The sequence below is a fragment of the Atractosteus spatula genome, chromosome 9 (assembly GCF_055471065.1).
Source record: "Atractosteus spatula isolate fAtrSpa1 chromosome 9, fAtrSpa1.hap1, whole genome shotgun sequence".
Classification (NCBI taxonomy): domain Eukaryota; kingdom Metazoa; phylum Chordata; class Actinopteri; order Semionotiformes; family Lepisosteidae; genus Atractosteus; species Atractosteus spatula.
Genome location: NC_142714.1, coordinates 5,674,511 through 5,701,765, shown reverse-complemented (window position 1 = coordinate 5,701,765; position 27,255 = coordinate 5,674,511). Strand labels below are relative to the sequence as shown.

The following is a 27,255-nucleotide window of genomic DNA, read 5'->3' as shown; positions in this document are numbered from 1 at the left end:
TTCTCTTTCAAAAGTAATGAGCAGAGAGCAAGTGAGCATATTTCAATATCTCAGATCTCTTTTCCTTTGTTCTAATCAAGGAACTATTAGCTGAAAATAGCATTATGGAGAACAGACCAAAGAAGAAAGACTTTATACAGTCTGTAAGGCACAGTAAAAAAGGAGCAATTTAAGTCCCTAGGTAATCACGGTGGCTACTTCAAGTTTAGTCATGAAACACGGATACAGATAATTAGTAGGTGATGCATTTTGGGGAGAAATTGGATTATTTCGACACAAAGAACAGGACATGACAGGAAAAAAAATGACCCAATCATGTAGCTGAAGCACATTAAATTCCAAGAAAATTTCACGGAACACAATGCCAGAGATGAGCCAGATTGCTTTATCATTTTAATTTCCTCGTACTCTTACTCTTGCATGGTTTTACCTGCAGCTTCCGCCTATCTTCTCTTAAATGTGGCTCAGGAAAATGTTCAACCTCATCTCAACCAGGAAAAAAATCTAAACAAAAGAAATTCACAGCTGCAGTTCAATGTTAACGGCGTGGAGATGAGAAGGAACAGTGACATATAAACAATGATGGTGTGTGCAGAGATTTTGTGAAAAAACACTTGTAGAAATACTGCAGACCAATGTCATGTAGAAGGTTGGACACTGCAGTAGTACTGCATTTGCATCCCAGATATGATTTAATACACATATCAATTTTCTGCCCTTCAGGATCACTGCAGAAAATCGATTCAGTGTTTTAATCAGATACAGATTTATTGTGAAACCTTTATCGGAACACTACAGGGTACTATACATCTTACACATTTAAAGGCTTCTTTCCAGAGTGACAGGTATTCTGAAACAGTTGACAATGTAAGATAACACTTTGGCCTTTTTTTTTTACTAAAATTAACACACACTAAAGAAAGATCTAATCTGTAATTTCAGTGTAGTCATGTTTTTATTTTTTCATCAATTGCCAACTAACAGGTATGCAGTTATATCTTACACTTGTCCCAGAAGTGCGAGGAAATGTGACTTTTGTTTGAGGGCTGATCCCCTCCTGTCGATAAAGTCTTTGGTATCCTCTAGGTTGAAGAGCACCACACCAAGGCAGGGAATTGTTTTCTGCCAGATTCTTACAGAACCTGCTGCACCCACTCACTACACAACACAACTTTGTCATTTTACTATACATTTCCTGCAACTTCATGTGATTAATGCAACAAGGGGTATACTGTAAGACACATACACTAGATTCCTCTAGATATTTCTTGGTGATGTTAATGAAAAGAGTTTAACTACGTTTTAAAAGGAGCTTCAATTGAATGACTCACTGTGTCTCGGAGTCTGGAGAAGTACAGTATGTTTCAGGCCTACACACTCCTAAGGGGTCAGTACAAACCAGCAAGTGAATGTACAAATAATAAATACAGCAATTCATTTACCTTTTAACTTTAGGCAATTATATTAAATACATGTTGTGAACATATGCAGAGTCATTACAAATTCATAGTGAATTGAACCTGACACACTGCCATTATTTACAATCAAAATCGAATCATACAAAAAATTCTCATCACCCATATGACCAAAAGATTTTTTTTTCCCCAGTAACTCATTAGCTGGAAATACAAATGTCTCCTATACTATACAATCTCACATTTAAATACCGTACAGCCATTGTGCGTTAATGCACAGACGTGTTAATCTCAAGGCACAGATCTGTTACACATTGTCAGAAGCATCACAATCAACTTCATTTCACAAAACATGGGACTAGATATGTACAGTAAACCGGTCTGTTTCTCTTCTCCCCCCAGGTCTTCCCAAAACCGACATTTTTTTTTTAAACCAGCATCCCTAAAAAGGGAGCCCCTGAGTTGACATTCTGCGACGGCAGAAATGTTGTTCCCGTCTCAGCCTTTGGACCTCAATGAGAAAGCAGCACAGCGGAGCCTTGTGCTAGAAGTCCATCAGGTGGGTGAAAGGCCCGTTGGTGTCCAGCTTCAGCACCTGCCTGTTGCCGTAGGTCCCGTGCTTCACCGTGACCCCCGCCTCCACACAGGCGCCGGAGGAGGACAGCTGCTGCTCGCAGCGGGACACGAACAGCTCGTACAGCCTCTTGCCGTCCTCCTTGTCGATGTTGCCGTGGTACTGCATGCTTTTCCCCTTGGCTCTGCCGCCCAGAGTGGCCTGGGGGACGACCAGCACATGGCCGGGCAGATCCAGCACCGACACGTATTTACCGGAGTCCAGCTCGCACAGCTTCACGTTTAACAGCGCGCTCACTGGGAAGACAGCGCAAGGGTGCCACCTGGTTAGGAAGGGAAAAGGCTCCAGGGCAGCATCGTTACCGTCACCAGCAAGCTGTGACAGATTCATAGATAACTGCGCTTGATCAAGAAAACTGAATATCCAGGGTTAGAGGCTCTTTAACTGGGTCGCAAGGGTTACCACTTGAGCACTTTCTCTGTGTTTGGTGAGCAACGTCAAACCACACATTGATTTGCCAAACCTTTTTTTTTTAAATGAACAAGTAATAGGTTTATTCCAATCTGAAAAGAGAAGAAAGGAAACGTTCCCACAGCCGAAACGCTGTGTTTCCTTTCTTCTTTGTCCAGCACGGAATAAACCTATTACTTGTTCCCTTGCAGCCTACGCACGCTGACGCGACTGCCTACTTGAACCTTTTTTTTAAATGATGTTCTATCATATTTATATAATTTAAAAAAAGAAAAAAGAGCACAGACTACAGCATACCCATTTTGGGAATAATTCCTTCCGTGGCCCCCTTGAAAAAGCAGATGTAAATCACCATTCCTCTCTGAATCTACATTTGAAACGGGAAAAAAACTTGACTGTTAGCAAACACAGCACGTACTCAAGGCTTTGCACTGCTTACCAGTTCCCACGAAGTTCCTATTTAAACAGGGCTGTTTTTAGAATGGAACACACCTTTATTTCTAAAACAACAACAACAACAACAACAACTTAATACTAACTTCCCACCTTACATATTCTTGAAAGCTTACTTAGGGCTACAATGATTTTGAATAGGATATGCATTATATGCACTAATATACCATATACCTGTGTACGAACCTAATGACAATTAACTTGAACTAACGTTTATAACAATCCCGTCAGCACGGCGAAAATCTGCACATATTTGAATATCTGCTTCCTTAAGATCTATGGCGGGATATCAATATTCAGTCAGTTGAAATATTCAAAAATACATTTATTAAATACGTATAATGTTAATAGCCGGCGGATATATTTAAAGAGCAGGGAATCGCTTGTACCAATACATCAAATTCAAACAAATGTGTTTCTTTAATATATATCGTATTTATTTATAAAAACAGTACCTCAACCCACTCCGCATCCGAATCGACTTCTGCAGGTTTGACCTGCAGTTTTGCGTGCAAGCATTGCTGTAAGACAACTCTGGCTGATACAGGCGCCGTCTTCTCTGCCATGATTATAAGGGAGTGTCACGGACCTAATTTAGGTGGCACAACCCCATTTCTCGATGTTTCGGGCCGTGTTGTCAAATATCGAGCAATGGATGTGATACAAGATCCGCAGACCGTAGAGCACAATGAGTCTGAGACTTTCATGGATACACTTCTATCACCCACTTCTTGTTTTGAATGATTTTTAATTCTAACGCAACTTGTTTCAGGAAAGGTGGCCATTGCACAGGGTATTAATGGAATTTAAATCCCATGCCCATAATGTTAAGAGTTCTTTTATATATAAAACCATGAAAACCTTCGGTCACCAGTGTACTCATACACAACCAGAGTTAGAAAGTAAAATTAGTATGAGGTGTTTAAAACAGCAAGACGACGCGCTATTTGTGTTGTATTTTTTTCAAAAAAGAAACGCACTTTCTTGGAGCTCGGCAAATAATACCTTTTTTTGCAGCGGAAATAACGAAACGTACCGGACTCTACCGATGGGCAAATCGGATTTAGTGTGCGGTTGTGGTCCATAATCCAAGACTGTAATGCAGTTGACACATTACAAACAAACCCGTTGCGTCTTGTGTAGCTTGGAATGTATTTGTTCCGAAAACGTGCAATGAAAAACCGTAACCTGGGAGAAAACGGGAAAAAAAGAAAACATAAGATTGAAGAAACGATCGTTAGTTTTGTTTGAACATGCATTCCTCGTTTACAAACGTTTGAGTTTCTGAAGACGAGTTTAACGTCATCAGAAATCGCCAATTTATCTGCTGCGCTCTCTCGGTGCCTTTGGTGCTTCATAACTGCATTTAAAATGGCTTTAAGGTTTAGCAGCCGTTTGTTACATGTTCATAGACATTTTGTCAGTTGTAACACAGCCCATCTACTGTCGGTGCCGGGAGAAAAATCTGTCCTTCCAGCCTGTATAAATTACTGTGTTCGCTTTAAGGTGAGACAAATGGTGACCTGTTGTAAAGGCGCTTGAACTTCAAAGATTATGGCATTAGTTGTGAGTAATGATATGCATGAATGATTAAATAGAAAATAAATAAGGAAGCCTTCTACATGTACTCTTTCGTCTGCGTAAACAACATCACTTCTTCATTTAACAGTGTAGGGAGACAGCAGCACTTGATACGTTTTTAAAGGTTGCTTCCAATGATGCTATCTCGTATAATGTTATTAAAACACCAGTGCCCCTGATGTCACGTAGACCTACAGTTTTAAACGAATAACCTTGGCAGCCTTGGCAGTTATATTGTTTTTAGAATTAAATAAAGCACGATACTTTCATTATTGTATTGGAAAATGTGGTAAAACTATGTTAAAAATAATATACGTACATGTAAAGAAAATAAGCATATAAGTAATTATTTGAACAGGTCAAAATATATGCATCATTCAGAAGTACTGACTAACTACAGTGTTCACTATGACTGTGAGTAGTGGTGTCTTTTCAAGTTCATTCCAAATCTTTTCCATTTTCCAAATCCTTTATTTCATGATTAATGATTTCTCTGATCTCATCAGCGGGATGAGTTAAGAGAGTGAAGAACTGAATCCAAGTCCTGCCTTCGATCTAAGACAGCCAGATCTGCTCCTGCAGAGTCTGATTTCCATGGCAGTGTTTCTCAGTTGATGGTATTGATGGACTGTGTTCATGAGACTACGTTCTTGAAACAGCTGGGGGTTTCCAGTCCCCTGATGATCTTCCATGTACAATAGCTACATATGAACTGAGACTGGGACAGCGCTTCTATGACAAGTTAAGAACTGGGCCGCTGCTCGTTCCAGGCCTCGGGATCTGACGGGCTGACACTCCAGGAGAGGCAGAGACAGCACATGGCCAGAGGTCTGCCCCGTCAGAGGCCCATCCCAGGGGTGAAGCAGGTCATTGTTGTGGCCTCAGGAAAGGGAGGTGTGGGGAAGTCAACCACCGCAGGTATGCTGCCCAGTTATAGGGGCCTTACAACTGTCTGCAGCTCATTTCCCAAAGCGTACTGCACAGGCTACACACACCGCCATGCACACAGCTAAAGCTCAGTGAGAAAAACTGAACATGATCGACAACGCGAGTGTTACCAGTTGGAGCAGGGTTATTTGGACATGTTTTTCTGCTTCTTGTTCACTCTGGGCTTAAAAATCTACAAGTGTATGCAAGGCTATTATCCACATGGTTTATTTCCAGGAGCTATTCCTCGCCAGATGTTGTCATCGGCCCCATTCCTCCCCTGTCTGATGAACTGCGCTGAGTTGTTTCGTCTGGGCAGAGCAGGCTTCAGCTTTCAAAAAGAGTCAGTGGGGCAAAAAGTCTCAAATAAGACGTATCAGTCAAATCAATCTCAGAACCAGATCCCGATGCCACCTTGCTATGCAAATGCAAATAAACTGTAATAAACAACAGGAGCAACCCCCACTGTCATCAGGGAACACGAGCACCATGTTATCTCTGGCACAGCATGGTACCAGAGAACAGACAGGTGCCTCCCCTGCTGCTTACCTCCAGCACTGCGACACAGCTTCACTCCTGAAGAGACACAATCGTGCTCCTACGGCAGGCATAATTACTCAATTCTTTTTCTAATTACTTACTTTCATCATACTAATTGTCCTCATTTTATAATTCACAGACTACAAATTACCATCAATTTCTAACTTGTTTTGCAGTGAACCTGGCTCTTGGACTCGCCGCTAATGACCTGGTAATTATCCTCAGCCTTTTCTGAAATGCCTGCTTTTTTCCCCGTGTATGACATGTTTCAGTCTGGTGTAACTTGCACACTGTATGTGAAGCTTGCATTGCAAAGTGTCCTCATGCACAGCAAGAAGACCAGCTGTGTTTCTGTTATCTTTAGAACGGTTTAAGAAGCTTTCCTGTTTCCAGATCTAAACAGGATGCTTGTGTTCTTTTATTTTATTTGTTCCTTCTGAAGACTGTATTTTAATTTGTTCCCTCTGAGCCTCTGAGTTTCCTCTGAGTACACTCCCTTCCATCTCCATGGCAAAAGACAATCCCCTGTGTCTTGTTGCACTGTTCTGAGAATTTGTGGCATGCACATACCTGCCAGAAGGTATTTCTGGTCATTTGAAGATAGTGCACCTTCTCTCCTTTGAAACAGGATAAGTCAGTGGGGCTCTTGGATGCAGACGTTTATGGTCCTTCAATCCCCAAACTCATGAACCTGAGAGGGACCCCTGAGCTCACAGACAGTAAGTCTCTTTGTTCTCTCACAGACGTTAAGAAGTGGTTTCGTGAACATAAGCGTAGCTTTTTGTAGTAGCCAGTGTCAGTTTTTTACAGCTGGGGAGATGCAGTTCAGATGTGGCTGGTACATTATCACATATGTACACCAGTTATACCGATTCATATGATCCATATTTTATAACCATTTTAGTAGACACACCCACTCAGATCTCTTTTTCACACAATATTTTTCATTTTCAGAAAACCTGATGAGACCACTGGTGAATTTTGGCATTCCTTGGTAAGTTAAAGATGTATTAGAATTAGCCGTGTTCGGCAGGTATTAATTGATGAACTTAATGGCTCCAGTGATTGTTTTTCCCTAACCCTTCTGTGCCAGCATGTCCATGGGCTTTCTTGTGGAGGACACGGCCCCAGTGGTGTGGAGAGGGCTCATGGTGATGTCAGCCATAGAGAAGCTGTTAAGACAGGTGAGGAGACACATTATTTTCCAGTGTGTGGGGGTAAAAGTCGGAAGTTGCCTGTTTTTGCCCTACTCCTGGAGGATAGGAATGATGATCATTGTGTGCTGGAAACATGTGACATGTTATGCTTCTTTATTTCACAGGTAGACTGGGGTACCCTTGACTACCTGGTTGTGGACATGCCCCCTGGCACAGGAGATGTGCAGCTGTCTGTCACCCAGAATATTCCCATAGCAGGTAGGACATAGAAACCCCAGCAGGAAATGTCTCTTCACTGTGTGAATGGTGAGAAATACGGGTATAGAAATGAAGAAAAAGTAATTCAGTAAAGTATGTCAAGTGTTTCTATAAGAAGATTATATAAAGAGGAAAGGGAGAGATGTATTTTCAGGGTGTTGCACAGATAACTTGGTTTATATTAAGAAAGATTTACTTTGAGAGTGAATGGATTATCCTGCTCATGCTCTTAAGGTTTTAAAACTTCAGCTCACGAGTAGCTGTCTTAGCTTAATGTTTGGAGGGGCGTTTCATTTCCAGAGGGGGTTATTAAAAATGTAATGCATCATGTACTTGATGTTGTGGGGAATGCAGATCAGTAAATGCCACTTGGGATTCAACAGGCAAGAGGAAGAGGTTTTTTACACTTTCTGTTTCAAATTAAACAAGCTGACAGTTCACTTAAAAATAAATATTTTGATTTTTCTTTTAAAGCTTTTTTAAACTCCTTTAAAAGCAGTTATTGTGCAGTATAACACCCACTGACCCTGATTAGCAGCTAAGTTTGAATTCATGAGTTTGAATTACAGTATTTTCTTCATTTCAGGCGTGAAACAAATGAAATAATTACTGAAATAAAATATTTTCTGTATTTCAAGGTAATTATCATACAGATGAATGATTGTACGTCTGACTGCACTGAACCATTTTGTGATAGTTCATTAACAATATTCTGGTCAAAAGTGCCCACAGTGCTGCCCACAGACCAAAGGTACATTGCCAAACCGTCTAGTGCTGCCCTCTACTGGAATCTGTATTGAACTGCATCTGTGACAGGCAATGCACTTAACAGCTCCCCAGCAGGTAAAAGTAAGCTGAAAAATAACAGGCAAAATAGTTACTTTTAAAATAGTTTTCCTTCTTTTTTTTCCTGAATACACAATGCTGTTGTCAAATACAAAAACGTTTAAATACAGCACGCAAAATGGTGTAGCACTGTTCATGTCATAATAGACCTCCTAGCAAACAAGGAGGAAAAACCCATCACAATAAATTTTAACATCTCAAGAGCTGTGGACAGAAAAGTGGGTTGTGACCCCTTCCTCTGTTTTCTGTTCAAGCACTCTCTTGCTGTTATGAAAGAATGCAATGCTAAGCGTGCTTACATGTATAAAGTATTGCAAGTGGCTTGCTTTTTGCTTTTTTTCTGTAAACTCTGGGAACTTTCTGATGTAGGTAATTTGTCCTCCACTAGGGGGACTCAGTGCACAGTTTCTTCATTGTTCCTGGTAAACTGCAACAGTTCACTGGAGAGAAAAAAAAAGACATTCTGTATGCAAATCTCTTGGCTGCAAACCAGCAGACGGCAAAATGACAGTCCCCTTGTGTGTGTATATAAATATGTGCTGTACTCTACTTGGCTTAGCAAAGTGAGTGTTGTCAGTATACAAGGCATCAAAAGGTAAATTACAAAAGGCACATTTATGATAAAAGTTTAGAACCTGCAATTCACATTTCCCCTCTGAGAAGCAAGAAATCACTGCTATGGAAACAAAGGAATCTATATCCTGCCGGATTATCAAGGACTTGCTAGCAACATATTCTCATGAATACTGCCTCTAACAACATGAAATGGAGATCTGTGGAATTCAGCGCAGGAACTATTCATTCAGTTTTGTTTCTGATGGCAATAAAACAGTGTTGTTTTTTCGTTTCTCCAACAATGGAGATGAGTCATCTGGGATGGAAATTCAATGGTTTGAATTCCTTGAGGGTAACTGTGGGAAAACTGTGTGCATTTCTGCTCTGTCACTCCAAATGATTGTGTGTGGACTAAATTCTGGTTCTTTCTGAAAACTTGGCATCAGCCTGAGTTGCGCCCCTGCTTACCGTAAGAACAAAAGAGAATGAGTCCTTAAAAACCCCTCTTTTCTCTCCTCTTCCACCCTAGGGGCGATTTACAATGCCTGGCCTCCAGGGCTTCTCCTCCTGCAAACCTTTCTCAATAAATCTTGAAATAATTGATGTTATATGTACTTTCTCATCCTGGCAGACTTTCCCTGTGGCTGGCATTGGTACCATAGTAAAAGAAACCCCAACAAAGAAAGAAATGTATACTTTCTGCTCCCCCCAGCAGCCGAGCCGTCTCTCCCTCCCCCCTCGCTCCCAGCTCTGGAGCCGGTGGCTGAAAGTTTTTATCATTCAGCATAAGGAACCCTGTCACCTCCAGTGTTTCTCATTTTTATTCTGGCATTTTCAGTGTACAGGTGGACATACTGTATTGGTGCTCCCTTAAAACATTGTGCCTTGGTCTTTAAAGAGTACTATAGTGCCCCCTGGGGGCAGTGCAGAGCAATGGTTAGGGCACTGCGATGGGTGTGCGAGACTCTGCTGTTACACCCTCGTGGAAGGAAGTTCTCCAGTTATTGCTCCAACCCACCAAGCTGAACAGATGGGCATGAGTGTTGTTGGGGGGTGACAGTCCACAGGGGGGCGGTGTACACCCAGTATGCTTAACATTCAGCCAAGCTCAGCTCCGTCCAGATGAGCTCTGAGGCTCAAGCATGGACTTTTGTTTTCCATTGCACACAGGTGATGTAAGTATGCGACTGTGTCTGCCTCCGTGTACACCCACCACATTGGAATTCCACACGAATTGGTTTAAACGACACTGGCCCGCTTCTGGTTTTTTGACCAGTCTGCCCTACCAGAAATGAGTCTAGTGCTAAGAGCCCATCTGACACAAGTGCAGTGGTGGGAGCAGAGGGAATGTTGCATGTGGCGAATGTCAAGAGCACATTCGGCTGACAGCTGTCGCTTTTACAACAGCAGAATCTTGCCCAAAGCTAAATAGAGAGCAGGGTGTTTTTTTCCTGCAGCTACACTATATTGTAATGTGTTTGGCAGTGGCCGGGAGCTGGTCTCTTCATTCTGTTCCAGTATATCCTCGGCCAGCTGTGAGCTGTAATACTGGAGGGTCCCGTGTGCCAAACGCTGTACAGTATATCAATCCATTTATCATTCCCAGCTTTCATGCCGAATCTCCCTGGCTTCGTGCTGCTGGCAATCCCAGACTGGAGCCTGACCTATCAGACCAACAGCCTCACCCTGCTGAACTCCTGCACCTGCTGTCTGCAGCAGGCAAGCAGACTCTCACACTACAGCCCTCTCTGCAGGCTGAGCTCCTGTCTGGAACAGTGACTTTCCAAAAGCCTTCCAGCACCAAGCTGCTTCTCATTGTCTGCGTAATGAGTGGCAGAATGTTTGGGATATGCATAGTTTAAGCCATTTAAGATTGCAAAGAGTGAAGTAAATCCCATTTATATTGCAAATCTTTGAAAAGGGCAAGGCTGGAAGCATGGTACCATTCTTGTGCCTGGTTTGCTTACTAGAAAAAGAGGCGATGTAGATAAGGAAAGTGAATGTGTTTCTGATTCATCTGATGAACAGAGAGCTGTTTTATCATCTTTAGATATTATCACATGCTGAATTAGCTGGGACCCCCATTTCCTCAGTTTGTTAGTATTTGTTTTTCAGGACGCTGAAAAAGAAACACTGAAAGACTGAAACTATTCTTTTAACCCTAGATGTGACTAAAATGATGTCATAGAAGTGGAATTCTGTTTTGTTACCAGTATAGCCACACCCGATGTATGAAATATGACAGCTAGATAGTGCTGATGCTGTGTGGTCTGTAAGGTTAGTTTGAAGTGTTTAGATTTCTTTACCATTTTTTCTAAGCTGAGTAGGAATTTCCCTTTCTGAAAAGCTGGGGCTGCTTTTCAGGTCGGCAAGTTCACATTTTCCATCCAGTGATCCATTTTGTTTTTGTTCATGCTCTGTTTTGCGAAGCTGCGCTCATCTGGTTTTTAATTACAAATATTCATGATCAGATCAAAACGGTGTTCGGAACAGTGGGGGACACGTTGAGCAGATTTACAGTGACACGTCTGCACTTTTCAGTTGTAAAGGTACCAGGGAGATGAGCAGTGGAACATAATTGAATCTGATGTCAACAGCTAGAAGAAGCAAAAATAGTTCTCTCTGTTTTTTGTGCTCGTTGAAGGTTCTGAGAGCATTGTTGGAGTCAGCCATCTGTGCCTGGCGTTACATAAAATAACTATTGAAAATAAAAAAGATGGCTATCACTTGGTTGTTTGGATCTAGCTCTTAGCTTACTCAGAGGGGGATTAGGTTACCTGAATTTCAGAAAACCCCTCTGGGCTGTTTTACAACCAGATTTCTGATGTACTTCATGTCAAGACAGCTAATCATTCCCCAGAGGTATTTCACTTAGACTTAGTAAATTCAAAACATTTCAATCAATGCCAAGGGGGAAAAGCTTCATGATGATAATTGGTTCTGTTTTATAATGAGGCAATTTAGATTAAACCTTTAAATCTGACCAAAAAGCTGAGATTCTCTTTAACGAATTCAGAATGTATTTGTTTGTAGCTCCATTTGTAGTTGTCTTTACTAAATGTACATGACTAACACTTATCATTAATAATAATAATAATAATAATAATAATTGCTTACACTTATATAGCGCTTTTCCGGACACTCCACTCAAAGCGCTTTACAGGTAATGGGGATCCCCTCCACAACAACCAATGTGCAGCCCCACCTGGATGATGCGACGGCAGCCATAGTGTGCCAGAACACTCACTACACATCAGCTCTCAGTGGGGAGGAGAGCAGAGTAATGTAGCCAATTCATAGAGGGGGATTATTAGGAGGCCATGTTTGTTAAGGGCCAATGGGAAATTTGGCCAGGACGCCAGGGTTACACCCCTACTCTTTTCGAGAAACGCCCTGGGATTTTTAATGACCACAGAGAGTCAGGACCTCGATTTTACGTCTCATCCGAAGGAAGGCGCCTGTTTACAGTATAGTGTCCCCGTCACTATACTGGGGCATTAGGACCCACATGGACCGCAGGGTGAGCGCCCCCTGCTGGCCCCACTAACACCTCTTCCAGCAGCAACCTTAGTTTTTCCCAGGAGGTCTCCCATCCAGGTACTGACCAGGCTCACACCTGCTGAGCTTCAGTGGGCTGACAGTTGTGAGTTGCAGAGTGATATGGGTGATTAAGTGCATTAACTGTTTTTAACGAAAATATTGGAGACAGAAAGATGCCTTCTGAATTTGTGTTGTCTTTAGCAGATTTTCTTGGACATATTTAGTGTGCGAACTGAAAATTCCTTCAGGCTTTTAACTTTATTTTGATAAATGACTTCCTTCAAATATTCCATCTGATGGATTCATAAGGAGGCGGTGTTCAAGCAGTGCCAAATTTTCTGAACCTCTAAACTATGGGCTGGCTGCCCGGTTTTAAAATGGAGCACAGGAAAGCATGTTGCGCCTTAAAATGCAGAAGCAGTGATTGACATGCTCCTTTAAAATCAAGAATTTTGTATTCCATCATTTTTTTATAGCATGTTTCAGTAAATAATGTATGTTTTGCAGACAGACACATCATCCCTCTATGTTCAGAAAGCCAGTTGTCCTGGTGAGGATTGTGGCAGCCCAGAACGTATCCTATAAAGTCAGGGCACAAGGCAGCATATAACTGCTTTTGTGCTGGATGGGATGCCAGTCCACTGCAGCACCACAGAGAAAGGGACAATCTGGAATAATCAGTACCACTGTACCAAGAGACATGTACAGAACTGTGTTTAAATGAGTTATACTCGATCCTGAGGTGTTTAACTGTACAGGGAATGTCAGTTTCTACATCTAAATATTGTGGCAAGTTGCCCAGTGTATCCAAACAGGAGGCCACTGTGACAGTGGAGCTGCCACAGAGATGCCCTAAATCACTTTGTAGATAGACCATCGGGAGTGATAATTAAATGAGTGTTAATTGTGTGGAATGTGGAATGGGCACGCTGCCTGCCTCTGTGCAAGGGTGTGTCACAGTAGAAACCTAGTGATTAAGTAATACTCAGGACATGTTGGTGTCCTACACTTAAAAATACTGCCTGATGAACCTTTTCTTTTGTCTTATCTGTTCTTTCTTTGACCCAATATTTGACCCAACGACATGATTACATTAATATTGTAGTTCTATAACAAAGCTAATTCTTGCTGTGTGCTCTTACTACCGTGAGATCAGAATCTCGTTTGCTGTGGGAGAATAATGAAGAGATTCTATATTTTGGTCAGTTTACAATGTGGAACTTGTGTATTTCATGTTCCATGTCCATTAGTGAAATCAAAAGAGCTAGATGTAAATCTCATGTCAGCTGGAAGTGAGAAGTTTGTCTTCCAAGAAGAGAATAATGTAGGCCAGCTTTTTTTTTGTTTTTGCGCTAGGCACGCAAAGCCAAATGTTGTTGCCTCTTTCAGGGGCGGTGGTGGTGTCGACTCCACAGGACCTGGCCCTGCTGGACGCGCGCAGAGGAGCGGAGATGTTCAGGAAGGTGAACGTGCCGGTAAGGCCTGCCAGCTCCCGACCAGGTGCGATCTGCCGGGACCGTGAAAAGAAATATCACTGGTCTGCGAAGAGCGTGCATCCCTGGGGGCGGAGACGCAGGAGTGCCTGATTTGTGGATCCCTGATTAGTTTCTTCTTGTTATCTTGTTGATCTTGAGGGATGAGCTGTCCGATTTAATGTTGTGGCATTTATCCATTTTTTTTATCCAGTTCAGTACAATCTCGTAAGAATCTGTTTTCTTGGCTGTGCTTAAAAATAAGCAAATTGCAAATCATAGATCCAGTTGTGTGCATCCTTGTCTCCGTACATTGGAAGATGGGTCCCAGATGTTCAGCTGGCCTCCTAACCTTCTCTTTAAGTGCAGAACAAACATTTCCCAGAGTGTTCGCTCTCTCTTGCTTCCGATAGCAATTAAGTATTATCTCTGTCACATCTGCAACATCAGCTCTCTGAAGCGTATATGTAATTATTCTTTATTGAATTCGTCCCATGTTTTTGCCACACTCTCATGTACACAACCTATAATGGTGATTTCTCAAAGCAGCATAAGAAGCACTGCGCCGCTGCAACAATAGCTAATCAGTTTTGTATCTGCTAGCGAAGGCATGGAAGTAATTAAAATTTTAGTCCTTGTTTTAGTGTGATGCCGGTCTTGGTCAGTTCTTAGACTTCTTCTTACACCTGTTTTCATGGTGCAGGAATCTGGCATCTTCCAAGAGATCCTTGCAGCAAGACCTGTTCTGTACCCTCATCAGCCTCTGTCATGATTGCTTGTTTGCAGAATCAACTTTCATGTAGAGTGTTTCTTGTATACTTCAGACAATATAGCCAAGAACCTTGAAGGCCTTTTATTTTTAGAATCGGAGACTTGTTCATGTGAAAACAGCATGTTTTACAATGCATTACACAAGAAGTACATTAAGCCGCATTTGAGACTTGAGACAATTTCAACATGTTCTGTCCAGAAGATGTGCAGGTTATGATGCGGAAGTGTTTTTTTCTCAGAACACAGTGATGGAGGTAAGGTTATCTGGCTGGAGTTATTTTGGCTCATCGCATTATTAGAGAATTATACTGGAAAAAGGTTGTTCACAAAAAAGCACCATTTATGCTCAGTTATGCTCATAAAACTAATGCTAATTTTGTTATAGTTGATCAAAGTGAGGGATTATTAATTTGTTTATGGCAAATGCTATCCTGTTTTTATACTGCTTTAATGTAATTGAATATTTATTTAAATCTTTTACTTATTATACTATGTAATTTATTGCATTTTTTTACTGTTCAATGCACTGAAGAAGGTGGAGGGTCAAATGAAGAATATATAAAGCTACACAGGTGTCTCTAGTTGGTGATTAAATGCAACCCACATTTCCCTCTGCAGGGCTTGGAAAAAGCCTGGGAAACTAATACAGTATCTCCGATACAGTTGTGCTAGTTCTGCTGTTGACAGGCAGTGATCAAAGAAGTCCTCTAGCTAACAAGGTAAAGATACATAGGATACATACATAAATAGCCAGGAAAAAAGACAATTGTATTTATCCAAGTCTTAATCTGGAAGGATTGAATTCAGGATATGCGGAGTGCTGTGGCTGATTTGGAACAATATTCACCTAGAAGTTTCTGTTTTTCACCCGAACGTGACACTGCCTTGTCTGCCTTGGACATCTGCTTAGTTGGAACATTCCCACACACAGCTACCACAGCGGACCCATTTCAGGATTTGTGCGTGTGCCATGTATCTGAAAAGAGAAAGCACGCACATAGATTCCCAGATACGGATTTTCCCTGAGAAGGCTTTCTTCTGCAGTTCTGTGTGGAAAATAGTCACAGGGCTCATGATCTATGTCAATAAGCAGAGTTAATGAATGTGAGCATGTTGCAGAATGGTGAATTCATTTTTTTGAAAAATAATTTTAATTTTGGACTGCTACCTCGGAACCAGAAACCCACAAAGACCTAAGCATTTCCGAGAAACTTAAAATTAAATTGTCGCCGTTTTCTTTTTGCAAAGCATATCTATAGTAGGTCAAGTGCCAAGAGCCATGCTCTGTTACCATAGATATTTATTCACAAAAATATGTCTGTCTTTTTCACATCAGATTAGGTATATGATGATTTTAGTGCTAGAAATGGGAGAGCTGCAGTTAACCCCATAACCTGCTCACGGGCAGCTTTTAGTGGGCATAAATGGTTGTCAAGAATGTTTCCCAATTCAAATCAGCAGCTGAAATTCCTGCTTTCAAACCTACTGTATAATACAAGTGCTCTTGGCTTTCTGATATCTCCTCTTAAAAGTTACAGTGTCAATGGTAAAAATTATTTCATAGCTTGGCGTAGTTTGTGATCCCTCATGTCCTTTGTTAATTGCCTCGTCTTATCTACTTACAAGGTCAATATACTCAAGTACATAATAGGACTTCACTCAGATAAAGGTACGACTTGGTAAGGTGACACCGCTATACTGATCACTACAGTTTTTTTTTTCTTTGGACTTTGCCATTTTAAGAGCTGTATGCCTGTAAAAACAGCTGGGAAATGCAGTAGAAACAATGTTTTTTGAGCTGCAGCAGGCGAAGGAACAGCTGTGGTAGATATTTCAGCACAAGTAAAAAATCCTGTACAAACAAAAATTAGTGCTCGGGCTCTGGTACAAGATTGCACAGCACACGGATGAAAACAGCCACATGGGTGAAACGGTCAGGTGGACGTGCTGAGATAATAAGGACACACAGTAGTAAGTTAATCCATACTCCTCCTCCAGAATGTTCTTCTTGTTTTGTTATGTTTTTTTTAAATTCAGCCAGTCCAGAGCTTAGAATATGAGGCTAAAGCTGTTTGCAAAACAAGTGGGGGGAAAAAAATGAAAAATTTACAAATATTTCAACTTCCATCACAGATGACATAAAATATGTTAGCACATTTAGTACATTAACCACCCCCATTCCCATCTGTAAGTAGTTGCTCCGGAAACCAGAATGGCACTCTTGTTGGAGAGCCATGTATGAGTGATGAGCCATGTATGAGTGATCAGTGGAGCTCCAGCACATACATTTTCTTACAAGCCATTTGTCTATAGCACCCTGGAGCAGCACTAAATCAAAACTGCTGACAGACTTCCTGCGCAGTTTTATCTATGCATTCCTGCTCACCTAGACCGCCAGTGAGTGAGAGCTCCGTCAGAAAGGTGAGTGTTCAGACATGGAAGCGTGTCCCAGTTGAAAGCACGCTTCATTTATTGGCTGGTCTGGGGTGTCTGTGTGACGGATGGCGTGGGGCGTGCTCACATTTCGCCTTTGTCTGCCTGTTTTCTCAGCTCATTCATCAGCGGGGCCTTGACTGCTGCCCAGCGTCCAGTACTGACTGTAATAATACTTTCGGTATTACTAATATTTGGTTTGTTACATGGGTACATTTTTCATTCCGTCCCTTGCTTTGACCAAGGCTGTTTTAGCTGGTGGTGCGGTAGTTTAGCTTTAAATTCTGCCTCATAAAAGCCTCTGCTCTTTTCTATCAGTGCAGGTGTGTGCAAGAGTTGGGTATTCTTTAAAAGCTGAAAGTCACAGAATCTAAATCACAGAGTTTAAGAAACTTGGTTTAGATTTCTGTTAATCTCGCCCTTTATGGTTCATTGCTGATTAAAAACTCGTCCGGCTTTTGTTTGTCAATGTGCATGCAGTCCTAAAGGTAACTTTTTCATGGACGATGCCAATAAAATGTCATTACAGGGCTAAGGCACTTTAACCAGGTAAAGGCAAAATTGCATGAGTACTTCTGACTGAAGTACAAATTCTGATCATTTCCATTCCGGCTTTGTCAATCAAAACCGTTTCAGTGAGCCTCTTTTCCCCAACTCACTGGGGCTTCAAGAGGAGACAGGGAAGTGAGGTATTTCTTTTGAAATTTCCTCCCTCCCTCTGCTGTGACGAAGCTGGTGCACTGGGTGCAGGCATTGACTGGGTTCGTTTCATTTAACCTGAACCTGCACTGCACAGCTCACATGAGATTTTTCTGCTGGGGCTGTGCACCACTTGCAGAAACTTCAGATATCATGTGTGACACAGGATACAGGGTCTTCAGACCTTGGAAAGCACCGTGACTCCAGACCTGCTGTGATCAAACATATGGTTCTGTGTGGTTTATGGCTTATTTCGTGTTTTGAAACTTAGGGTAATTTGTTTTCAGGACCTATTACTGCATTTTACCAAGGGCAGTTTCTCTTGTATATATCTCATTACAGGGGAGGCATCACTGCGTAATCTTCTCACACTGAGCTCAGTTCGTCTCGGGGACGGTTTTGTTGAAAGAATTGAAAGAGTGGATCAGGGAGTGATGCAGTAGTCAAGACCCTGCTCTTAATTAAGCTGTTCCTATTAAGCAATTGCCAAATTACATATTTAAATTTCAACGGTTGCTCATTGGAAGCCACAGTTAAAATTTCCTTTATTTGCTTTGCACTTGGCCTTTACATTGAGGTTGCGAAAAGCTAAAGATTCCTTTGTTTCTGCATGTCAGGGGGCTGAGGGGGTAAACAAGTCTGCTGGAGGGTTTTTTCTGCTAGTGTCTGTCATTCTGCTCGGCATGACAGTTCCTCCACAAGCGAGGGTTTTCATATCTGCAGATCAGTGGGAGCTCCTCTCGTGCTGCTGCTGACACAGGCCTAATAACAGCCTGGCTGCAGAAGCTGGACAACAGCAAACCAGCCAGTACCCCCGGATTTATCAAACATGTCTGTCGATCTGCTGCAGAGAAATAAGCATTTCAAGCAAGTTAAGCATTTAAGCAGGTGGTGTTTAATTTAGAGAGAGTGCACAAAAGGGACGGATAACTGGTCGTAGCAAGTTTTGGAAGCAAAACAAGTATTGTGCTTGTTCCTTCCATGCTGACGCAAGAGTGATGGTGGTGCAGCCGGTTGGTTAAAGATCAGCAATGCCAGATTTGGAATTAGAAATAAGGAGTAATTCCAAACTTGGTAAAGTAACGCAAGCTTGTGCTGCTGCAGGATCTTATTGGATTGTGCCTCGTTAATTAGTAAGGTATTCTCCTTTTGTTTGTACGATTCTTGTTGCTGTGTTCTTACATCACGTGTGTAAAGGAATAGTGGTTTTCCTGTTTCCCTCTGGTTTCCATGGTGACACCACCCTAAAATTGACCTGAATTAAAGTCATTGACAAGCTGTCTTGGCCACTGGACTGTATTATCTACCTGTAGTCATAGCAACTGATAATCTGACCTCTGTCCTGCTGTGAATTAAGTGAGAATGTCTATGAAACAGCGTGTGGAGAATGGCTTTTAAAACATCTTCTTCAAGAGGTCTACTCCAGGCCACCGTGCAAAGAGGTAAAAAGGCTTCTGTTTTATTCAAATTTAGTTTCCAAACGATCAGTTCCAATCTTTCAGTTTTTCCATTTATTTCTTGATATTTTAAATTGTAATTTGAACATTACATTTTTTGGTGGTGAAGACATATGCACATTTTGTTTTAAATTGAAGTCAATGTTTGTTCAGTTTTTGTTGTTGTACCTGAAGTAACCAATACATTAACAATTTATGGTCGGCCAAGAAAGCAGCGAATTGCTGGCACTGTTCCTTATATTATAGAAATAAATTATTTTTATGTTTTTTCAATCTCTTGGTTTCTATCCAGAACTATACCTTGAGACAATATTTATTAAATGAGCTGTATGTAATCCGATCTATCTTGTGTCTTGTTCATGTTGGGTGTAACCTAAAATATCAATTTAATTAAAAAATGGTAGCAGTGTAGCAGTGAGTTGTGTCTTTTAGCTTAACCCTATATTCAAGGGGAAGTCTAATCCTACAGTTGTAAACAGAGTCTGGGTTTAGATAGGGTTAGAAGTGCCATTCAGCTCTGACTTCAGTCATAGTAGTGGTTAAATTCCCTGTGACCTAATTAAAACAATGTGAGGTGTGGTTTCAGATTTTTGTCAAACCCAATAGTAACACCAACCTGGAGAAACAATTGAAAATTTTCAGAAAGTAAGTTCTAACACACTACCTCTGCTATCTACGAGCTCTGACCTTAACTAGATCCGAACATAACCATAGACTGACCCTCTTTGTAACCAGTAACCAAAATGTGAGACGTGCATGTTGGAAAAGGTTTTGTGTTCGACCTCTACACCAATCATCCAAAAAATAGGGCCTGAGTGCAAAACGTTACAAAGGATTCGTGAATAAGTGGTCAAAACATAGTTGTGAGCATTGCAGAAACTATAGTTGTGAACTACCTAGTTGTAATCACTGGTCCAAACTTAATTTGATCCTTAACGTCTTATGAGCTGCAAAATGAAATAAATGAAAATCTGCACTATTATGTAAATATAAGACAATCCTAAGAAATTAACAATGATTCATTAAACAAAGCAATGATTGTTGGGTTTTCTCTCATAACACATAGTAATTTCTCATTCTAACATTCTAATAACATTCTGGTTATTACCCTAAACATTGATCTAATCAACTACTAATCAACATCTAGTACAAACTACTCATCAATGGGTGCAGAGCCTAAAAAAAACATTAAGCATCTATAACGAACTAGAGAAAATACAATAACAATAAATACAATAATAAACTGGTAACGCCTACACCTAACATCTATTTTATGCAAGACCACCTTGTATAAAATGAATTGTGATGCACACTTTGCAATGATAAAAATGATGCTGACAACTTAGGTTACTGTTAAATTCCACAGTGTACGTAATTCAATGTAAATGAGCTTTTAATATGCATTTTGAATACTTCTGAGTAATATTTTGTGACTTTTACTTTTGTCTTAGAATTAGGGTAAGAAGCAACATTAAATTTGACTTCAGCCAAGGCGGTGATTAGATTTATCTTATCTTTTCTAGTATATTGTCTTACATTCATCTTCTTATATGTTATATTTCTCATATACGTATTCGTCACAGTTATTATGCTGCTTATCTACTGAAGTTGCAACAAAACAAAGACCCTAGGCCTTGCAGGTATTGGGTTTGATACCCCAGGCCTTGTTTTAACAAGGATAATTTTCAAATCAAAGGTGTTTGCCGTGCATGGGTTCACTTTGGTCTAATAAGCTTGGTGTGCTCTCAGTACATAATTGTTACACTGCTGTCATTTTTGCTGTAATCTTTTCAAAACTGTACACCTCCCGCTGAGATCAGACTTCTCTTATTTTCCACTTTAGAAGAGCCCTTTTTACTGTCAGTGTTAAGCTTTGCTGTCTCCTTTAATAATCTGTGCTGTTCCAGGAAGGCTGTGTGTAAACCCGGCTCTCATTCATCTGCCCATTCCTTCACTTGGAGTCAGTCTGTTGTGAGACGGTCTGCTAATTATACTTGACCAGTACAGTGTGAGCAGAAAGCCTGTTTTCTCTCCAGGATTAACCCCTAGCTCGGCAAACATTGCTGTGAGACTCTAATTGTGCTGCCATTTCCTTTTCATCTCTTAAAAGATTTAAGTGCACGTGAATCAAACATGTAACTTTTAATCATCCGTCCTGCCCTAAAGGAACCAATTAATTTTTCTAAAATGACTGAGGGAGAGGTGGAAGAGGAAATAGACTTGAATAATTCTTTTTCATTTTTCCCCCCGAGTAAGAAGTAAATAACTTTGCATGCTTGAATTATTTATTTCAAAGAGCTGGGTTAGATGCTAATTGTTAGGATGCCAGGTCCTGAGAGTTTCAGATAGTCCTTTCTTTGTGAGGTATGGGGATGTGTTTAGAAAAGCTTAATCTTGGGAAAACAAGAGCATCATTACAAGCCAAGCTGGCTCCTTACCAAAGGTGCTGAGCCACATTTATCAAAGTCAGCTGAACCAGACTCAATTTGCATCTCAGTGTACGGAGAGAATACCTTGTTAAAATGAAGAAAATCCAATATTGAGTATTTAAGCACTTTCAAAATTCCCCCTATACTTGAACTGTATCCAGATTGCAAAACCCAAGCTCTGATGGCACCAACCTCCAGTGATGAGATCCTCAGAAATCCAGCCACTTTCACCGCTACGCTGAGAGAAAAGCACAGTAACATTTTCCACATTATAGCAACTAACTTTATGCCAATAAAATACATAAAATTTGGTTCAGTGGGTGAATTGGAAGTGTTTGGTGGTCACAACACAGAAACGTCAGAAGATGCAAGCAATGTCTGAACTGCAAAATATGTACCGTGGGGTAACGTTAGCTTTGTAACAGACGCACCTGAAGCAAACGACAGACAGCACAGCTGTGCCTCCAGGACCATGGGAAGCCCTTTTGTCCACATGGTCAAGGAGGCACTCAGGAAACTCCATTTCAGTCAGTCGGCAGTTTCAGGTTTGGCCCTTAAACACAATCCAAAAGCACCGTTTCTATTAAGTTCCCTTGGTGTAGCAAAACACAAGGTTAATAGTCTTTTCTTATCCTGTTTGAGTATTGGCATAACTTTCCCCTCACAGGTGCTGGGGCTCATTCAGAACATGAGTGTGTTCCAGTGTCCGAAGTGTCAGCACCAGAGCCATATATTTGGAGCTGATGGAGCGAGGGAGCTGGCGGAGAGCCTCGGTGTGGAGGTGCTAGGTGAGGACACTCCTCCGTCCGGGCAGCGATTTGTATTCTACTCACAGCCCTGCTGTATTGAAAGTGAGCAGCCCATAAATCCCCTGGTTGGTGCTGCTGTGCCCTCATCACCAGCCTTCTGCTCGATGCACAAAAATCAGGCTCCCAGACGGTGCTTGGCTTCTCTCTGTTGGTGTTGTCGTTAAGTTGTGTTGTGTCATTGCCACGGCAGCTGATTTTATTAAAGCTCTCTGTCATGTATTAGGGGATTGGACCCATTCGATATTTAGCAGTTTTGGGAGAGTTTCCCCGGAGAGCTCCCTCAATCCATGCAGATGTGTGAGCTAGCGTTCCCCTGTGGCGTCGGGGTGGAGGGGATCAGCGTGATGCGCCTCGCTGTGATGTTCAAGGTCCTTTTGCATCAAAGCACATCTTGCTGAGGCTTATCTACTAAGGGCCCTGCCACTGCCGAACACCGAGAGGAGCAGCCAGAAGACGGGTGGCGCGCCTGCGGACTCACTCTCTCCTCTCAACGGCTTTCCTTTCCCTTTTCTAGCCGACATCCCGTTGCACATAAATATCAGAGAGACGTCAGACAGTGGCCAGCCAGTCGTCGTGTCTTCCCCTGAGAGCCCAGAGGTTTGTTTAATTTCACTAAACTACAGGGTGCCTAGAATCAGAGCTCTGAAATGATACACTGCATATGTGAGGCAGCAGCTGCTGCAAAATTGGAATACCAAATGATGCCCCCCTCCACCTGTTCCCTCTCTAGTTTTCTTAAGTACGTTGGATACTGAAGCATGGAACTGCAGCAGTAATTTTTGTTTTTTAAATGCAATGTATTCTGGTCATTCAAGACCGCAAAGACCTGTTTTGTACGTGATTTATTCTGGTAAAATATGGTCATCCTTGTTGTTCTGCATCTGCTTCGCCAGCTTCAGCTAGGATTGGTCAGGTTTCAAGGCCAGACCAGTCATCACAGCCTGTTCCACCTCTTGGAAGAAAAGAATCCGACTGGTCAGACTTTCCTTTCAGCGTGTTTTTATATCTAACTGTTCATCACTATGAAGAGCAGGACTGAGGTGTTATTTCAGGGCTCTGTTTTGTTAGGAGGTTTTTCAGAACATCTTTTTTTCTTTTATTTACCAGTGAGGTTCAAGCCATTGTGTAAAGCTGGGTAAACATTATCATTGGAATTTGTTATTTAGCTGTATGGAAAACAAATTAGCTCTTAATATATTTACAGTATGTTATCTGACACAGTGTTGCTTGAAGTCATAAAGAGCTTTCTCAGCCTGATTTGCTATGCTGTTTAAGGAATCAGACACATTTCATAGGAAAAATCAGTGTGTACAGTATGCGTGCATACATTGCATGAGATTAGTGCTGAACAAGTTGTGTCGTTTGAAAAATGAGAAAGGTCTCACTAGAAGGGACTATTTGTTCTTCTGACAGCCATTTACTGCAATTACCAGCTTTCCCTTCGTCCCTGTAACTGCTCTAGCTGGTCATTAAATGGACAGTAACGAGTGGCCTCCTTAATTACTACTCTGCTGCATCGCTGTTTTAATCTCTGGGGTAGCGGACTGGTTGATTGGGAGAGATTCTGTCAGGACTGACTGTTCCTATGGTGTTTCATCTTCTCCTGCCCTCAGCCACACCGGTGTGGAACTGGGATGTGTGCCTGTTCCTGCTTTTACCTCACTACACCACACACCTGATGCAATACAGCTAATCGCAACCCCCGTGTAATAACAATTGTTAACATTGCTTGAAGCTTCTGGTTTGGTGTCCTGTAGATATTTAGTATTTTGAATTAAAAGAAAAACAAATACTGATTGTTTGTGAGAAATATATCTAACCCAGAGAGCCCAACTCTAGTCTTCAGGGGCTTATGTCCAGTTGTTATTATTGGTCTCTTTAGATTTTCAGCTTCCCAAGAACAAGGATAGGCTTCAACTTGTCCTATAAAGCAATAAGGAGTTCAATTTAGTAAATAACAGTTCAGGTGGAGGGAGAAGTGGAACCTTCTTACGCTGCAACACTGGTGGCGCACTCCCTTGATCTATACACCCCACTGTTCTCGCTATGGAACTGGTTTGCTCATCTTTTTTTCAAAGTGAAATTGTTGTTGTTAAAAAAGCTCGGCATACTGTACATACTGCTCACTGCATGACATTAAATAGTATTTTCGCTTTGGAAATTGTGTTTCATAAAAAGGCAACTGTTTAAAAACTGTTTAGAATTCTTTAGCCCTTATTTTCCCTGTGGGCAGTCTGTGGGCAAACTGCTCATTCCATAACAGATGAACTAGATGGGAAGTTTACCTACTGTTTGCCCACAGGGAAAATGGGCCTTTGTCTCAAAATGAGATTGCAGTAATTGATTCCACTTTTGGAATCAGAAACAGTTGTGTACTTATCACACATGCCAGCAGAACACTGGCTTCACCCACTGCTGGAGACAGAAGGGTTTCTTTAAGTGCTTTAAAGCCAAGGGAAACCTGCAAAAAATGTTCTGTGCTTAACATATACTTTGTGTTAATTGCACCTTTGAACGAGCTGGGGAGGCAGAGTGATTCTGTATCCAGCATTCCTAACCTAGACACTTGAGATTGGCAGACCATGTCCCAAGTTCTCTGGGGGGTTTGTGTCCTGCCAATGGGAGCTGGAGGGAGATTAACCTGATTTCCTGTGTTTCCCAGGCCGGAGCCTACCGAAGGGCTGCTGAGGAGGTGGTGAGGCGCCTGGCCTCTCTGCCGGGCTAAAGAGCAGGAGTGAGGAGGCAGGAGCTCCAGGCTGGGTCCCCTGACCTCCTGCCATCAACAGGCAGGAGTTTCAGTCCAGAGCCTAGGGCCCTAGACAGAGCCCTCAGAGCAGGGGGCAAGGTACCTTCTGCTGCGAGCGATGAGCAGTGTCACACACTCTGACAGCATCACATAATCTGCCAAAGACCTTGAGACAAAGAGCAGTTCCATTTTTCTACTTCATTCCTTGGGAACATATCTAACGCACTCTGATCTTTCATCAGCCTCATTGTTCTTCCACTCACAGAACTCTCAGTGCCAGAGCTATAGTACTTCGTTTCTATTTGCTCTCCTACTGCGTCTCCCTGCTCTTATCAACCACCTGACAAACCACCTGAACATTTCTCGCGCATTGGAAACCTTCCCTTTTCTTGACTTACATGTCAAATCGGTATGTTTCTATCACAGTGCATGCTTGTCTTCAGCTGAAGTCCTCCCCATTCCTGAGTTATGTGATCAAGCTGAGATCATTTGCCTCCCATGTTGATATTTCACCTTCTACTCGTGCTCATCTTTCATTCTCTCTGTCTCTGGCAAGTGTTTAAAGGTGTCACTTTGAGGCACATGGAGTGGATGTGCCTTGATCAGGGCAAAAGAGGGAGAAGACCTCAAAAGAGAGCAAACAGTGGAAAGTCCAGATTAATTTTTTGAAGTGAACGGATTGTGTATTTTTAGGAATGAAGAATCATCTGAAAAGAGAAAACAGCACATTTAATTCTAAACATGTTTTTTAGACTTTTAGTTTTTTGTTTAAAAAAAGCCTGTTTTGTTGTAAAGAGATTATGCTGTTGGCCTTACTGCTGAATATGGTGCATTGCCATCTATTTTATTACAGTTCATTTCAATGTTACTCAGTTTATTCCAATATCATTCATTTGAATTATAGACTAAGGAGATGTACATGTGGAATGAGAATACTTTGTGTGACATTTTAAAGAAGTTTCTGATGTATACTTGACAGGTGCCCTTCTCTGCATTCAGTACAAAAAGAGGAAAATTGTTTTCCCTTTCTATGGCTCAGATGAGTTTTTCTATGTCATTTAAAAGCCAGGGGAACAGTGGTGACATTTCATTGAATTTGGCTGCCTCTGCTGACTTTTGTACATTCTGTTTAATCTAAATGTTTAATGTGCGCCTGCTATGGAGTTTCTCACAAAATGGAACACAGAAATGGTTGAAGAAAAGTAATGAAGCATGGCTGTGTTTAAAGACATCTTCCTCAAGAGATGGAGTTACTTTGGAAACATTACTTTTTTCTTTCAGTTCTTTTTTGTCTTAAGGTCTTAAATTTTTTCTATTGTCTTATATGGCTTTTTTTCCTCTGAGGAAAGGATTGGTTAATTATGGCTAATTGTCCTGATTTTGTAGTATTCCATATTGTACTTGACAAATCTAATGTGTACATTTTGCGTTATCATTCATACTCACTGCACAGATCTGGGAACATAAAGAGTTCTGAGACAGAATAATCTGCACCAGAAGAACAAAAATATACAATTAAAATGTTTCTGTGTTCACGACAAAATACTCCTTATCCTCCCATTACTATCAGAAGTTTTCTCTTCGGTCCACCACTCCTTACTTTTTTTGCTTTGTTTCTTGCAATCATTTTTTACTTTGAACTGAGATATTGCAAAACCATAAAACCTCTCCGTGCCAGTTTATTGCTGCCAACTGCACACACAGAAATAGAATTATGGCCTCCCACTGTATTCATTAAGCCATGTTCTGCCCACATTAAAATACTCTATTGTACTGTATATTTTGAATAGAATTAGGATGTTGTCCTTGAAGTCACGAAAACATTTTGATGTAGAATTTCATGTTAAATTGTGAAATGTCAACCAATACAGTTATTAAAAGCAGATATTTAGCAAGACTAAAGGCAGGAGTCTGCCTCATTTGTAGAAAGAAGCTGATTAATATTATTAGGGTGCTCCAATGTCCCAACAAATTTCTCTGGACTATTCTTTCCTGGAGTCCCCTGGACTCTGGCTCGAGTCTCTGGATTTTCTGATAATGTCTTCGGTCTTGTATAAGATCAAGTCTTTTTCAGAATATATTGTGGTGTTTTGGAGTAAACTGTATGAACTTTTGAATCTCT

The 27,255-nt window shown here is 41.4% G+C and overlaps 2 protein-coding genes across 3 annotated transcripts; one reads left to right on the top strand and one right to left on the bottom strand.

The window, feature by feature from the left end:
* Window positions 1-936: 936 nt before the first annotated feature.
* dtd2 (D-aminoacyl-tRNA deacylase 2) lies at window positions 937-3,479 on the bottom strand. Its single transcript, XM_088925958.1, has 3 exons — window positions 3,369-3,479; window positions 2,758-2,827; window positions 937-2,285 (listed from the first exon to the last, which is right to left on the bottom strand). The coding sequence occupies exons 1-3, from the start codon at window positions 3,477-3,479 to the stop codon at window positions 1,960-1,962; spliced, it is 507 nt and encodes a 168-aa protein (XP_088782084.1). The 3' UTR covers window positions 937-1,959.
* On the top strand, window positions 1,900-27,255 carry nubpl (nucleotide binding protein-like). 2 transcript variants are annotated; one of them, XM_088925957.1, is made up of 11 exons: window positions 1,900-1,974; window positions 5,265-5,412; window positions 6,138-6,172; window positions 6,590-6,680; window positions 6,916-6,955; window positions 7,055-7,145; window positions 7,283-7,376; window positions 13,707-13,792; window positions 22,246-22,366; window positions 22,902-22,984; window positions 25,050-27,255. In XM_088925957.1, exons 1-11 carry the CDS (start codon window positions 1,900-1,902, stop codon window positions 25,110-25,112), a joined length of 927 nt encoding a protein of 308 aa, XP_088782083.1. In that variant the 3' UTR covers window positions 25,113-27,255. The 2 variants fall into 2 exon arrangements, with proteins under 2 accessions (XP_088782083.1, XP_088782082.1); XM_088925956.1 differs by lacking the exon at window positions 1,900-1,974 and adding an exon at window positions 4,026-4,419.

Coding starts and splice junctions, on each gene's coding strand:
- dtd2 (XM_088925958.1), bottom strand. CDS start 3,479: ATGGCAGAGAAGACGGCGCCTGTATCAGCCAGAGTTGTCTTACAGCAA. Junction 2,828..3,368: donor CGGATGCGGAGTGGGTTGAG/GTACTGTTTTTA, acceptor TTTCAAATGTAG/ATTCAGAGAGGAATGGTGAT. Junction 2,286..2,757: donor AGGAATTATTCCCAAAATGG/GTATGCTGTAGT, acceptor CTGTCTTCCCAG/TGAGCGCGCTGTTAAACGTG.
- nubpl (XM_088925956.1), top strand. CDS start 4,285: ATGGCTTTAAGGTTTAGCAGCCGTTTGTTACATGTTCATAGACATTTT. Junction 7,377..13,706: donor CCAGAATATTCCCATAGCAG/GTAGGACATAGA, acceptor TGCCTCTTTCAG/GGGCGGTGGTGGTGTCGACT. Junction 13,793..22,245: donor TCAGGAAGGTGAACGTGCCG/GTAAGGCCTGCC, acceptor TTCCCCTCACAG/GTGCTGGGGCTCATTCAGAA.